This window comes from Stegodyphus dumicola, chromosome 6 (assembly GCF_044657685.1).
Source record: "Stegodyphus dumicola isolate Sdum_Otavi_A_Nest chromosome 6, ASM4465768v1".
Taxonomy (NCBI): Eukaryota; Metazoa; Arthropoda; class Arachnida; order Araneae; family Eresidae; genus Stegodyphus; species Stegodyphus dumicola.
The window spans coordinates 11206499-11220056 of record NC_140773.1 but is presented as its reverse complement, the minus strand read 5'-3'; the positions used below and the strand labels follow the sequence as shown (position 1 = coordinate 11220056).

The 13558-nt window shown below is 30.9% G+C and overlaps 1 protein-coding gene across 12 annotated transcripts in view; it reads right to left on the bottom strand.

The window, feature by feature from the left end:
* Window positions 1–13558, bottom strand: part of LOC118194587 (serine/threonine-protein phosphatase 1 regulatory subunit 10-like) — a 105847-nt gene that overhangs the window by 1260 nt on the left and 91029 nt on the right. For 9 of the 12 annotated variants that reach the window (XM_085818101.1, XM_085818099.1, XM_085818102.1 and 6 more), the window contains 7 exons: window positions 12658–12810; window positions 11086–11204; window positions 8439–8569; window positions 7740–7839; window positions 5768–5899; window positions 4871–4973; window positions 583–852 (listed from right to left, as the gene is read on the bottom strand). In XM_085818101.1, the coding sequence (XP_085674227.1) occupies window positions 583–852; window positions 4871–4973; window positions 5768–5899; window positions 7740–7839; window positions 8439–8569; window positions 11086–11204; window positions 12658–12810 (1008 nt within the window). The remainder of the gene's footprint in view (window positions 1–582; window positions 853–4870; window positions 4974–5767; window positions 5900–7739; window positions 7840–8438; window positions 8570–11085; window positions 11205–12657; window positions 12811–13558) is intronic. The other 3 variants (XM_085818104.1, XM_085818105.1, XM_085818106.1) reach the window with 1 other exon arrangement.

The window sequence follows — 13558 nt, the reverse complement described above, 5'->3', positions numbered from 1 at the left end:
GAATTCAGTTAAGGCCGCGAACGTGTTGCGAATCAAGGTTATCCCCGCCATCCTCGCACTTGTAACGGATTTTTGGGACTGAAGGGAGGTCTTAATGATGGATTTCTTTTACGGCATCAGAACTAATGCAACCTACTGCTGAGGTCTCTTGGATCAAGTCTTGCTTCAGTATTGATGCAAAAGACGAGACTGTCCCCTCCACGACAATGCCAGGTCCCACACAGAAGGTGTAACGCAACAGAAACTGATGGAAATGCACTGAAAAATGCTTGATCATCTACCTTACAGCCTAGACTTATCACCAGGCAATTTTTACATGGTTGGACACTTTAAAAAGGCATTTGGAGACAAGCGATTTGAGTCCAAAGATCAAATTGAAACATCCAGGCACAACTGATTAGATACCTATTGCACTTCATTCTATGAGAACAGAATGAAAAACATTGAGGAAAATCTATCATAAAAGTAGAAGATTATTTAGAAAAATAATTTGGAGAAATGTAGATTTTTCCTATAAAACTAATTTTGTTTGAACAAAAGGCTCATTTATATTTGATTCACCCTCGTAAGATAAAAACCTACCCATTCCTCGAGGTGGAACTTTGTGCATGTTTGGAGGTCGGAACATTTCTTGCACCATTCTTGGTCTCATATTCATGCCTGGAACTGGATCATGAACCATGTTTGGATTCATATAACCACCAAAAAACTGATCAGGCTGCATCACTTCTGATGGCCGCCAATCATTTTGAGAGTTCATATTTTGGACATCTTGTGACATACCAAACATATTTTGCAACGGTGGAGGAGGTCCAAGTAAACTGTTTGAAGGCATAACAGACACTGGTTCCGCTGAAAAAACAATGAAATTAATTAATGAAGGAGGGATTTTGATAACCAAATGTTAATAAACTACAGCACTTTGAATAACTTCTTTACTTTTTCTTAATAAAAATTCACTGATTTAACATATAACAGAATCCAGATTATGCAAATTATGCAATGGGCAATTATCAGGAAGATAAAGCAGACAGTTGCAGCTCTTTCAAATTAAAAATTGTAGATGCTCTGAATTTTTAAGATACAACACTGCTTTTCAAACATAAATAGAAAATAAATATTCACACATATCTTTATGGTAATAATGCAATGATATGTACAATATGTTTTTAGGAATACAAATATGTACCATTCTTTGTTACAATTCATCTCAATATTTAATGTTTTAGAATCTGATTTGATGCACAACAGGAAGGAATGCTTCTGCCAGAGCAACGAAACACCATGAATCCTACTACCTTAAACTAAATTTTAAGACTTTTGTTTCATTCTCCCCATCCCTCAATGCCCTGTAAATGCCTCAGAATCAGATCATTTGTAGGTGCATAAATAAATATATATTAAACATAAAACTGAAAATGAATATAAAAATAAATATATAAATCAATTTAAAACTGTCATGTATGTCATCTATAAAATGTCACATGAAGTTTCTATGCAACTCTGATGTCATCATCATAACTATAGAGCTTTTAATTTCAATGCACTTATTCCACTACATATCATTCTAACTCCTATTGATATCTTTTTCAATTAGATTAGCAACAATTGATACATTTGAAAGTCAAAGGCAATTTCTTCAATGCTGGTTTCTTTTTGGTAAATGTTAACTGATCTATTATATACTCTGATTTTTAAAAAGTGATGATTAATTTAAAAAAAAAGTAGGGAAACAAAAAAAAAAAAAAAAAAAAAAAACTAACAGGAAAAAAAAAAATGCACCAATGTTAAAATTAAAATTATCAAGGGGGGAAAAAACACCATTTGGTGTATATTTTGAAGAAAAGTGTTATCGATTTCGTTATAAGATTCATCCTCATTTTTAATAATTAAATACATTCATGTCCATAAATTAAGGATAACGCAAAATCAGGCAAAGGAAGAGTTAGAAGCAAAACAAATTTGACTTATTTGTAAAGCTTATTTATTAAACAAAAGGTAAAGAGCAAAAAAAGATGCTCTATGTTTGATATTATTAAAAAAATTAGCGATTTTTTTTCCTCCCTGGAGCAAATTACAAAAAAAAAAAAAAAAAAAAAAATTACATGGTTGGTATGATTGTTAATACATTGTATGTCTCCCAGACGATGCAATACAGTGCGTACAACAGCTAGGCTTGCTGAGTATCAAATTACCGATCTGATCTTGGGGGATATTACACCACTCAAAAAGCAATGCTCTCCGAAGTTCCAGTAGACATGTAGGAGGAGGTTGACGGGCTGCAACTCCACGGCCAAGCATGTCCCACACGTACTCTACTGGATTTAAGTCCGGTGAGAATGCTGGCCAGTCCGTACGGGTGATATCCTCTGATTGAAGGCATTCGCTTACGATATTTGCATGGTGAGGACGGGCGTTGTCATCCATAAACATAAATTGTGTGCCCATGGCGCCCCAAAACAAATCTACATGTTGTTCCAGAATGACGTCCCGATAGATTTGGCTTGTCATGGTTCAAATTTGAAGATGCAGGTCAGTTCTGGAACCCAGAATAATTCTACCCCAAACGAGGACACCTGCACCATTGTAACGGTGTTGTTCAAGAATGTTTTCTTGGTGGTAACAGGTACCTGGAGCTCTCCATATGAAAGTCTGGTGAAAATCAGACTGCAAGCTAAACCTGGACTCGTCATCACACAAGCCCACTATTGTGGTGTCCACAATGCAAGCTCTCTACTCCAAGCTAACCGCAGGCAACAGTGAGTTGCAGTAAGTATAACACATCTGACAGGTCTACGAGTATATAGACTAATCTGCCCTAAACGTCTGTACATGGTCTGCCTTGAAATTGTCATACCAGTGGCTGATGAGACAGGTCTGAGGCTGTGCTCCGCCTGTTTCTTTTGGCAGTAACTGTTAAATACCGGTACTCATTCGGCGTTGTAACTCTGGGGCGACCTGTGCTGTAAAGTCTACTCACATTACCATCATCTTGGAATCGCTGCCAAAGCCTGGAGATGACACTCTGGGCAATTCCAAGTTCGTCTGATACTTCCACATTCCAGACGGCCGATAATTCTACCACGTAAAAAATCATCCAATTGCGTCCTTTGTGTCATAACTATTCGGTTATTGCACTGAAATGCTTATAAAGCGCCTGCGAACAATTTTACTTCTTTGCCTGTATTCCTTACATATCACTCTCGTCATTGTGACGCACCATCGGTGTCATCTGGTTACTTCCTGAAATTTGCATATGATTCTTGAAGATGTGTGTAGTTATTTTACAGGTGATCTATTTATTTTAGAGTTCGATTTCAGTGTGACTCCGAATTAATCTTAATTTATGGACATGAGTGTATATATATAATTACTAAAAAGTAATGTTTTAACTACATTTCATAAAATCACTTATCTTTTTGGTGTTATATCTCCATTTGAAAAAACTAATTGCTATGCTTAGCTTGCTTTTTGGGGAGCTTTAAGTTCTCAGAATTTGCTTCTTTATATTTTTATTTGCTAATAACTGAAAATTTAGTATTATCTGCAAGCTATTTTAATGTAAATAATGACTTTTCATTTAAACCTTCAACAAATTTTAGATTATAAAATGAAGTATGCAAATTAACATGCATTGGAGATCAGGTGAGAAGTGTTACTAGTTAGAAGGGAATACATGGAGTAATTATAGTAACTTGCCCAGCTTACCAAAAAGTATTCCAAAAGTATTTCAAATATCTTTGTCACTAAGGGAGACTTGAGAGGGAATTTTCCCACCAAAAAACCTGACATGCATTTTTGTTTAATGCAAATAAATATTTTTACAGTCTGTCAGCATATGGGCAATCAATGTTCAAGGATGTTCTATATTCTGTCATAATACAACTAAATGAATTTTCAACAGTGGATTCATGCGAGCAAGTTAAAGCAATTTTTTCCTCCAATTCTGAATATTTCTGTTTTTCACTTTTTCTCAGACCAGAAGTTTATAATATCAGTTTCCTATGACCTTATAGGAAATAAATCCTACAAACCTGCAAATGCAAAATATTACAATTTTGGGTTTCATTTTCAACAGAAATACGCATTTAAATTATTCCTGAATCCAACTGGATAATTGTTTCCATAACATATGTATATATCTTGTACAATTCTAAAACGATTAGCCATAGAAGGTTGAAACTCTGCAATAGCATCTAGTTATGCACCTCTTATTTTTACTGCAATCATATATATATATCAATCATATATATATATATATATATATGATTGCAGTAAAAATAAGAGGTATATATATATATATATATAAGAGGCCGTTTTTGCCAACAAATTACATTAATTTCTTCGTAGATTTAATTGGTAGACACAAGCATCATTCATATTTTTACTTTTGTCAGTGTTGACTAGTTAACAAACTCCAAAATTTGCTTAGAATTACAACTTCATGAATTGCCACTATTAATTACTCCTGCTTTCCACAACATTTTACTCATAGTAAGAAATACACAGCATATATTGGATAAGATATATTACACTGGCGATGGAATCATGTATCACAACTAGCTCACCTTTCCTTGCTCATTTTTCACTTGCTAGTGACAACCAGCTTAGGATTATGGTTACCTGGTATGTTTGAAAGAGCAAGCATGATTTACAGCTCTTTGCTTCAAATTTAGCTAAGAACTGATTAATGTTCTCTGAAATAAACTAAAAAATGTGTACTGGCACTACATCACAGTTCAGGTCAGTTTCATTGCAAATGTGTAAAAAATTATACCAGATTTTTGATAATTGAGCAATACATGTACCATATAGCATGTGAAACACTCTATAATACAATACATACATATAATATTAAAAATAAATTTACCTGGATCATATGGTGAAGATGATGGTACTTGAATATGTTGCTGGTTAGTAATTTCAGGGTTTAATATAGGTTGCTTTAAAATATTGTTAAGATCATTTGGCATCTGTAAAGTATAAGAAAACTATTTTAAAAATGAAACAGAAAATAATTCTTGCTTAACATTAGTAATTTATTCATCATAATAAACCATTAAATTAACATTATAGCCATTACATTTAAAAATTTCTTCAGGGAAAAAAAAAAAAAAAAATGTAAAACTACTTACATTTAAAAAGAAAAAAATTATAAACAATAAAACAATGTATGATTGGGGGGGGGAAAGAGGCACTACGCATAACTTATAAGAAAACATTGACCCTTTGATTATTTTTAAACATTAGTTATTTTGCAAAAGCTACAAGTATTATTCATTAAAATAAAATACTTTCTCATACACCGTCAAGTTATTACATCAACTCTAAACAAATATTTTTTAATATTTTCATGTACTTTGATTCTTTCTACTTTAATGAATATGAAATAATATGAAACTATGTTAAAAAAATATTACTAAACATTATGAATTTCAAATTTAAATCATATACTAGAAATTTCTTAAGGCTAGATTTTTTAATCCTTGAAATCAATATTTCTTTTGAAGCATTTTAAATGAAAGCCAAGAGATATCATTATTAAGCAAAGACATTTTTATGTATGCACGCATAGAGAATTTTACTTTGTGTTACTAATTGAAGTAAATTACTAATTGAAGATGATCCAGCTACATAAGGAAAATTCTGTGAAAGATGTTAGGCACACAGAAGTTGCTTGCATTTTGAAATATGGAATTATTAAATAATAGATTCAAAGGTTTTGAAAATCGAAAGAATAAATGTAAAATAATAAGAAAATACATACCTGTTGTTCTTGAGAAATATTCTGATTCTGAGTCTGGCCAGTTGATCGAATTAAGGATGTTAAAACTTCTGGTAACTGAGGCTTTGGAGCTTTATAATTTGAATAATCCATTACTGAGCCAATAGAATTTTCCTGTGAAGACGGATGGATGTTAAAAACATTTTAAAAAATACAATCATGTCTTTCAATGTTAAAAAGTGTGAAAAAATGCATAATGTTCTCAGTTTGTGCAACTGCATTTTCATGTATAGGCCAAGAGCATGTTTTTTTCTCCAAAAATTTATCCAAAATTCAAAACCAAAGTCAAAATGGAGATGGGATTTCTCTAGCACTAAAACATGTAGCCATGTGGGCGAAAACATTGCCAAACAAGTAAAAATCATTTTTCAAATTGCTGTTAAATTATAGATAGATGTTAAAGATGGTAGTTTTAACTCTAGTAACCCTATAGGAAGGCAGCAAATTTGCCCCATTCATTTGCTCTCTTGTATACAGTCTTTAACATCTGTGCTAGCCATTTTTTTTAATGCCATTTTTTATTTTTATTTGAAAGATGAGTGAGAAGAGAAATTCTTATATGGCAAATTTCAAACTACAGGTGACTTGTGTTAAATGCAGTTTTTCTCTTGCTACATGCTTGAGAGAGACTAAAAGTGTATCAAACTGATGTGTAACAGTGTGATCGTACTAAATCAGAAAGCGCGACTGCAAGCCTAACAAGATTATAGTTGCTCAGCATTAAATAAAAAAGAGAATGGAGAAACGGGTGCAATTTCACCAACATTAGATTTATCGTGATGAAAATACCAAACCAGCATCACGAATAATTTTGAAAATAAAATAAATCATTTCACTTTAAAAAACTTCTCATAAATGAAACAAATATAAACTTGAGAAATAAACAAGTGCAATATTTGGTGATGATTGCTTGCTCCTGGCTAATGGAAAAGTATACCTATATTTTTTACCTAGATTAGTGAATCTATGTAAGTCGAGCCCCACAAATTAGCTTTGGAAAAGGTTACAAAACTTTTTGGCTTATACATGGAAATATATGCTAACTCTTGCTATTCGAAAAGATAGCAAAGGTTATATATACAGTCAAAAGTCGTTAATCCGAACTCATCAGGACTTCGGCAATTCCGGATTATCGATTTTCCGTATTATATATCATCAGTTTAAATCTGGTAAGATGGCATGCAGAAATTATAAAATTAAAAATATGAAACCATAATTTATGAAATAAAGAACAATTATGATCTAAACGGTATCAAAATTTACAAAAAAAAAAAAAAAAAAAAAAAAAAAGAGCTTAATATTTATATGTTTACTTTATTAAACATTTCTTTCAATGTAAATTGTTTAAGTTGCTTCGTTTTATGTGATAATACTTTCTCTTTAATTCTATAAACAGGCATAATTTCTTCTTCAGTTACAAAGTTCCGCTGTTCAAGTCCTATAATTGCTATGAGGAATTTGATTTAAATCATATCAAAGACGGAGTACATCGAGATGAAATACTACATTTAGTAAGGAATTATAAGCCAAATAAAATAAAAACATTTGCTCTGAAGATAAGGATAGTGCTAACAGATTAACTTCCAATTCATTGCGCGCCGCGGCATTTTTTCTTGCGTCAACACGACGCATGCGCAGAAAAATTGTAGCTTTGAGGTCCGGATTATAGGTGTCCGAATTAACGACTTTTGACTGTACATCTATTATTCACTGCCTACAATAATTAACTATACTAATATGCATAATTTTATTGTTATAGGGGTTGCAAACTTTTCTTCATTTAATTACTTAATACGTTGAAAGGACAAAAAAATTTGGATTTTTACAAACATTTTATCATTTTTCTTCCTTTATAAAATGAATGACTATTTTATATGTATATACCCTTAAAAATGATATGACTGTAATAGTTTAAATAATTTTCACATGCATAATAACTAATAAATTTCTTTACAATATCAGTGATCCATTTTCTTACTTCATCTAAAGGAATGACTTTAGGTTCTTGTGCTGGAACAATTTCTAAATCTGGTTCATGTGGAGAATCTGGTATCCTAAAATTACAACAGCATATAAAAAAGAATTCATATGGTGCTCATAAATTAAAAAAATTAACATATTTTGCCCTTTAGTCAGTATATGCATTACAAATTTTAACAATTACTACAATGAATTTTCGCATTTTTTTTAAATATACTGTATTCCAAAAAAATTTGTCACAATAATCCCATATTTTTTCTATCCACAAGATTCAGACTAAATTTAAAAACATACTTCACTTTGTAACCACCAGACTTTTATAATAGAAAATAATAATTTTAGCTTACTAAATTTAATTAATTTCTATATTTATAAAACTAGCATGCTTAAAGCCTTTTACGAATTATTTATTGCTCCTTTATTCTATACTAAGCAAGATTCAGAATGCAATTTAAAAACAGATTTGAATTTCTTCTGGCGATAGAATATTTAATTTAATATAGTAAATTTGTATTCATTTAGACTACTTTGAACAGATTACATCATGAAAAATTTTCTTTTTTTTTAAATCACAAAAATCTTTTAGAAACCATTTACAAGTTACTTTTACACCAAGTTTGACTCTTTTATATATTGGGAAAAAAGTAAAAGAATAAAACACTGCATGACTTACATTTCTCTTGTGAAATAGATTTCTTGTAATGTACATTGCTGCCTATACCTTTCCAAATCTTTCTCTACACTTTCACAGCCAACTTCCACCAGAGGAGGTGGTACATCGATTAATATAGGAGTTATCCACCACTGTTGAATAAAAGAAATACTGATCATGATCTCTACGATGCAATAAAAAGATACATATAACTGCAAATTTTTTTCTGAAAGTTGCACTTTAATATTCTTAAACTTGACATAAAACAAATTGCACATGTAACACAAAATTCTATTTTTATGATCAACAATCCACAAGTGAAAAATTTACATTTAATTGCTAAATTTTCTGCATGGGGGAAAACTAATGAAAATGCTGAGCTCTCTCGTGTGCATAAGAATTATTTTTATCAAAAGTATGAATATTTTTCCAAATAAAAACTGTGCAATTGCGTATAAAAACATATACAGGTTGCAATATACTAACGTTTCTTAATGTCTATCGGAAATTTCTAACCGAGAATATTATTTCAAGTTTCAACATGCATGCAAGTGTTCATCTAAGACATATATGGCCGTCTCTCTTCACTGCATTTATACACATCTCCTCTTATAAACTAATTGAAACAAAAGTGTCTCATTATTTAGTAAGATGTGATCTTGAAAACATAGCTATTAATATTTATGACACTGTATTTTGTAGGAATTCCAACAAGGAAGAAATGCTACACAAGTATGTCAAAATTTAGAGACAGTTTTTAGTAGACATGCAGAAGATTGTTAAAAAAAATTTGAAGCACGTGATTCTGACCTTAATGATGAGTCACACTCTGGGCATCTATCTTTCATCAATGACAATATTGTGAAGACTATGACACAGCAAGATATATATATATATATATATATTTCAGAATATCAAAGAATGTGGAAAAACTTAACAACTCAACAGGCAGTTTTGGGCAGTATTTGGAAATCAGGATTATTCTATAAATGGTGCCTCATGAGTTAAACAAGAAAGACATATATCATTGAATCATCCCATGAACATCTCTGCTTGCTCGGAACAAAAATGAACACTTTTTGGACCAAATAATAACAGGATTAAAACTGAATTACCTATGAAAACACTCTTAGCAAAGGAGCATACTGTGACCCTAAACAACCTCTTCCTCCACCTCTAAGCCAAGTCTGAATCAGAAAATGCTGTGTATATGACAGGATGTCAAAAGGCCCAATATATTATGAGCTTTTAAAACTAACGAAAAGCACAATTCAGAGAGACACTGTCAGCAAATGGATGAGATAAAGATAGCAGTCAAAGAAAACAGGCTGAGCAATGTTCAATAAGAAGCACATCATTATGCCTCATACTTCGCAGAGCTAGTACCTTTTGATTATCACTTGTTTCTCTCCTTGTAAAATTTTTTGAAGGGGGGGGGGATTCAAAACTGAAGCAGATGTCAGGCAAGCACTACTTGATTTTTCAAAAATACTATCTACAAATTACCGTCTCACTGGCAAGACATCATAATTAATGGCAGAAATTATACTGTACCATAAATATTATTAAAGGTATGAAAAATGTTTATATACTTTCACTTCATAAAGGGGTGGAATTTCCCGGCAGACCTTATTGTTTTTGCGTGAAATTTTTGCCAAGAGTCTAATCCCTCAGTTCAGAGTTTATATTATTACCTATATGATTTCACTATATTCAATAATAATATTCAATAATATTAATCAAATTCCTTATATAATTCTGAGAGGAAAAGCATGTTTCTAGGAGGTAAATTGAAGTTAGTGAGTGAGTGCACAATCTCCTATGATCATAGCTGCTAATCTTGAAATCTTAAAAACCTGGAGATAACTCTACACAGTGATACCATTTCAAAGAAACTCCAAACTTATTTCATAATGACTGAAAAACTGACTTTGTAATTTTCTTACACTTTTATGCCAAGAAAATTTTAAGGAATGAAGAAAAACTTATTTGAAGTACTTTTAAATTTGATGAAAATAAAATTAATAATTAAAGTACATAGTATTTGCATTGGATAAACTTAGCAAGAAAAATATGATAGCATCAATAAAATTTAATAAAAAAAATATAATCCAGATGAAAAAAAAATGTAATAAGAAAAAATATTCTAAAAATCACTAGAGGTAGGGGAATGGAATTCATCTAATTTAAGTTTCAATAATTCCACAAATTCTATTTACTGCTGGGAAACATAAACTTCCAAGAAAGGGGGGTTAATGAAGGAGACGAAGGAAAGAGAAAATCCTATGAAAGTTGCCATATATTAGATTTACCGACTTTTAAATTTCACCTTTTAAAAATGTGCCCTGATATATTAATTTATATACATAAACATAATATATATATATATATATAGCAAAACCTTTCACTGATTTACAATTACCATAATACATTACAAATCAAAATGTAAAAAGTATTCCTATTAAAGCAGTGTTAAAAATTCATACACAGCACCTAATTAACAACAAAGCATATTACTAGAATTTAAGAAGAAATTGGAGAAGAAATAAGTTTTATACATTCTTCCAAAGAAAAATCAAATATTTGATTGATGATTATTATACGTAAAATATATTAATCATAAACTTTCAAAATAATAAGTAAATTAATACTTGACTGATGAACTTACCCGAGTTGATTCTTCCATTCTATCACCAGCTTGTCGCTTGGCTAATTCCATGGCTTCTCTTTCTCTTTTTACTTCAATAGACTTCAGATCGCCAAAGTTTTGAGTTCTCAGCACATTAACTATTTAGGGAAAAAAAAAAAAATTAGCTTTCACAATAAAATGCATTCATGTATTTCAAAAATATATTTATGAAAGCATAAGAAATCTAAAAATCACTACACTATCTGAATACTTAACACAGGTACTCTTACTTTTAGATATTAAATCTTTTATTGCCTCCTGTATCAAAAAAGAGATGGAAAGAAAAAAAAAGTGGTGAGAGGGGGGAAGCTTCGAAAAAACTGAAGCAAAATTATTCTATTTCACGATGAGCATAAACTAATGCAATATAAATGCAGTACAAAATCTGGATAAGAAAACCACCTTTAACAAATTTGCTGCCATCTACAATATTACTCATAGTTGGCAAACTCAGTTTACTTGTCACCTACAAGATAACTCATTCTTGATCACCGTACTTAAATCCACAAATATGAGAATAGCCATAGCAAATGCATGCATGATTAATTGTTTGGCACACTGGAACAGACTAAATAGTTCAGTTGGCAGACCGGAACAGACTAAATAGTTCAGTTGGCATACTGAAATGGACGTCCCCTTCTCTCTCTTTTATTTCTTCACCTTACTTAGAAAGCAAAGCCCCCCATTTTTGGTTTATTCACCTTGAAAATATTTTATACAAACTGCTCAAGTTTTTGTTCAGTATTTAATCGAAAATCATATTGAACATGAAGGAGTTCAGCATGAATATGCAGAAGGTGAGCATTGCTTATCTAGTTCCAGGTTATCTGGTAGTTGGCACAGGCAGCAAAAATATTACTTCATATGCCAACTATGAGTACATTTGTCTGAATTTATTTACCACTAAAAGGAATCTGTTATGTATGTATTTAAATAATAAAACAACATATAATAATTTAAAACCATACAAATGCAGATGGGATATTGGTACTAGTGAATGGTTTCACCATCACCTTTGGCAGCAAATGTGTTAATTACATGGAATATCTTTTACACATTCAGTGTTTTATTTTATATTCTATAATTTTGTAAACATTATATATAATAGCATGAAAGGTTCTGGATCAGATAGATCTGCATATAAGCAATAAATAATAAAAACATGAAAATAAAAATCTAGCAGCTCATTAAAATTTAATAACGGATCATCAGTTACAGAACAAATAAATAAATGATAATAAAAAAATACAAAATTTGAGTAATAATTTACTGATTTGATACCGTTACAAAGAATTAAAAAACTGTTGAATGACTTAAATATTAATGAACCATTTCAAAAATACTTTATAAAAATTATGAATATTTGAAAAAGGGTACATTCTAAAAGTAAACCTTATTATAATTTTTCAAGATGCTTGCAGTTTAAAACTGATTAAGAACATCAGCCAGACAGGCATTAGACTTATTGATGAATGAAAGTTTTTTTTTTTTTTTTTTTTTTTTTTTTTTATGTGTAAGAGAAAATTCTCAAAATAAGAGAAATACACTAACCTCTTTCATTTTCATCCATTTCAAAGTAAAAAATTTCTTTCAAACTGGAATCATCAACCCATTTCACAGACTTCTTCCTTCCTCTCCTTCTTCCATGTGATAAAATTGATTTCAATTTATTTGGATCGACAGCTACATTTGGGGTTTTGCTATCTATAAATGATAAATTATGCACCACCATTAATTGATGTATATATATGTGTGTAAAAAGTAAAATATCTGAAATGAAATGTGTTATGGTCATACAACTGAAGCAACCCAGACAGATGTCAGACTTTTTACTGAATGACCAGCTTGAGTGCAGGAACAACATACATGCACCCTTGATAACGAATGCATGTCTTTGAAACTAATTATAATTATCATAATTCAATTCGTTGTGTAACAAATGTATTCAATCCACTCATTTCTCATTTTCCGAAATTTGTCCCTGAAATTTTTCGTCAATTTCGTGTAGCCCATTATTCTTATATTTTTGTTCCCATTCTTTTCTTGTTAAATCTTCAATTAATACCTGTTTTAAAAATAGATTTAAAGAAAATAATATTTTGATGCCCAAATGTATGAGTGCATAAAAAATAGATATTCAATAAAGTACAAAAAAGGAATTCTTGAGAATTTCTGGGATAAGATTTTTTACAGTTTTCAGTTAAGAAATTAAATCTCTTAGATGGTCCAAAATGGTTATGAGAGTACAATAATCTCACTCAACAGGATAATGCTAAAATACAAGCATGGATCCAGATGGCAACCATAATTTTTTCTAAGTTAGAAGACATCATACGCAAATGAATTTCATCGCGTTTGATTGGATACGTCACTAAATGAACTTATTAAATTGCTTAAAATTACAGTTTAATTCTATTATCCTCTTTCATGATTTTGTGCTAATCACAAACAT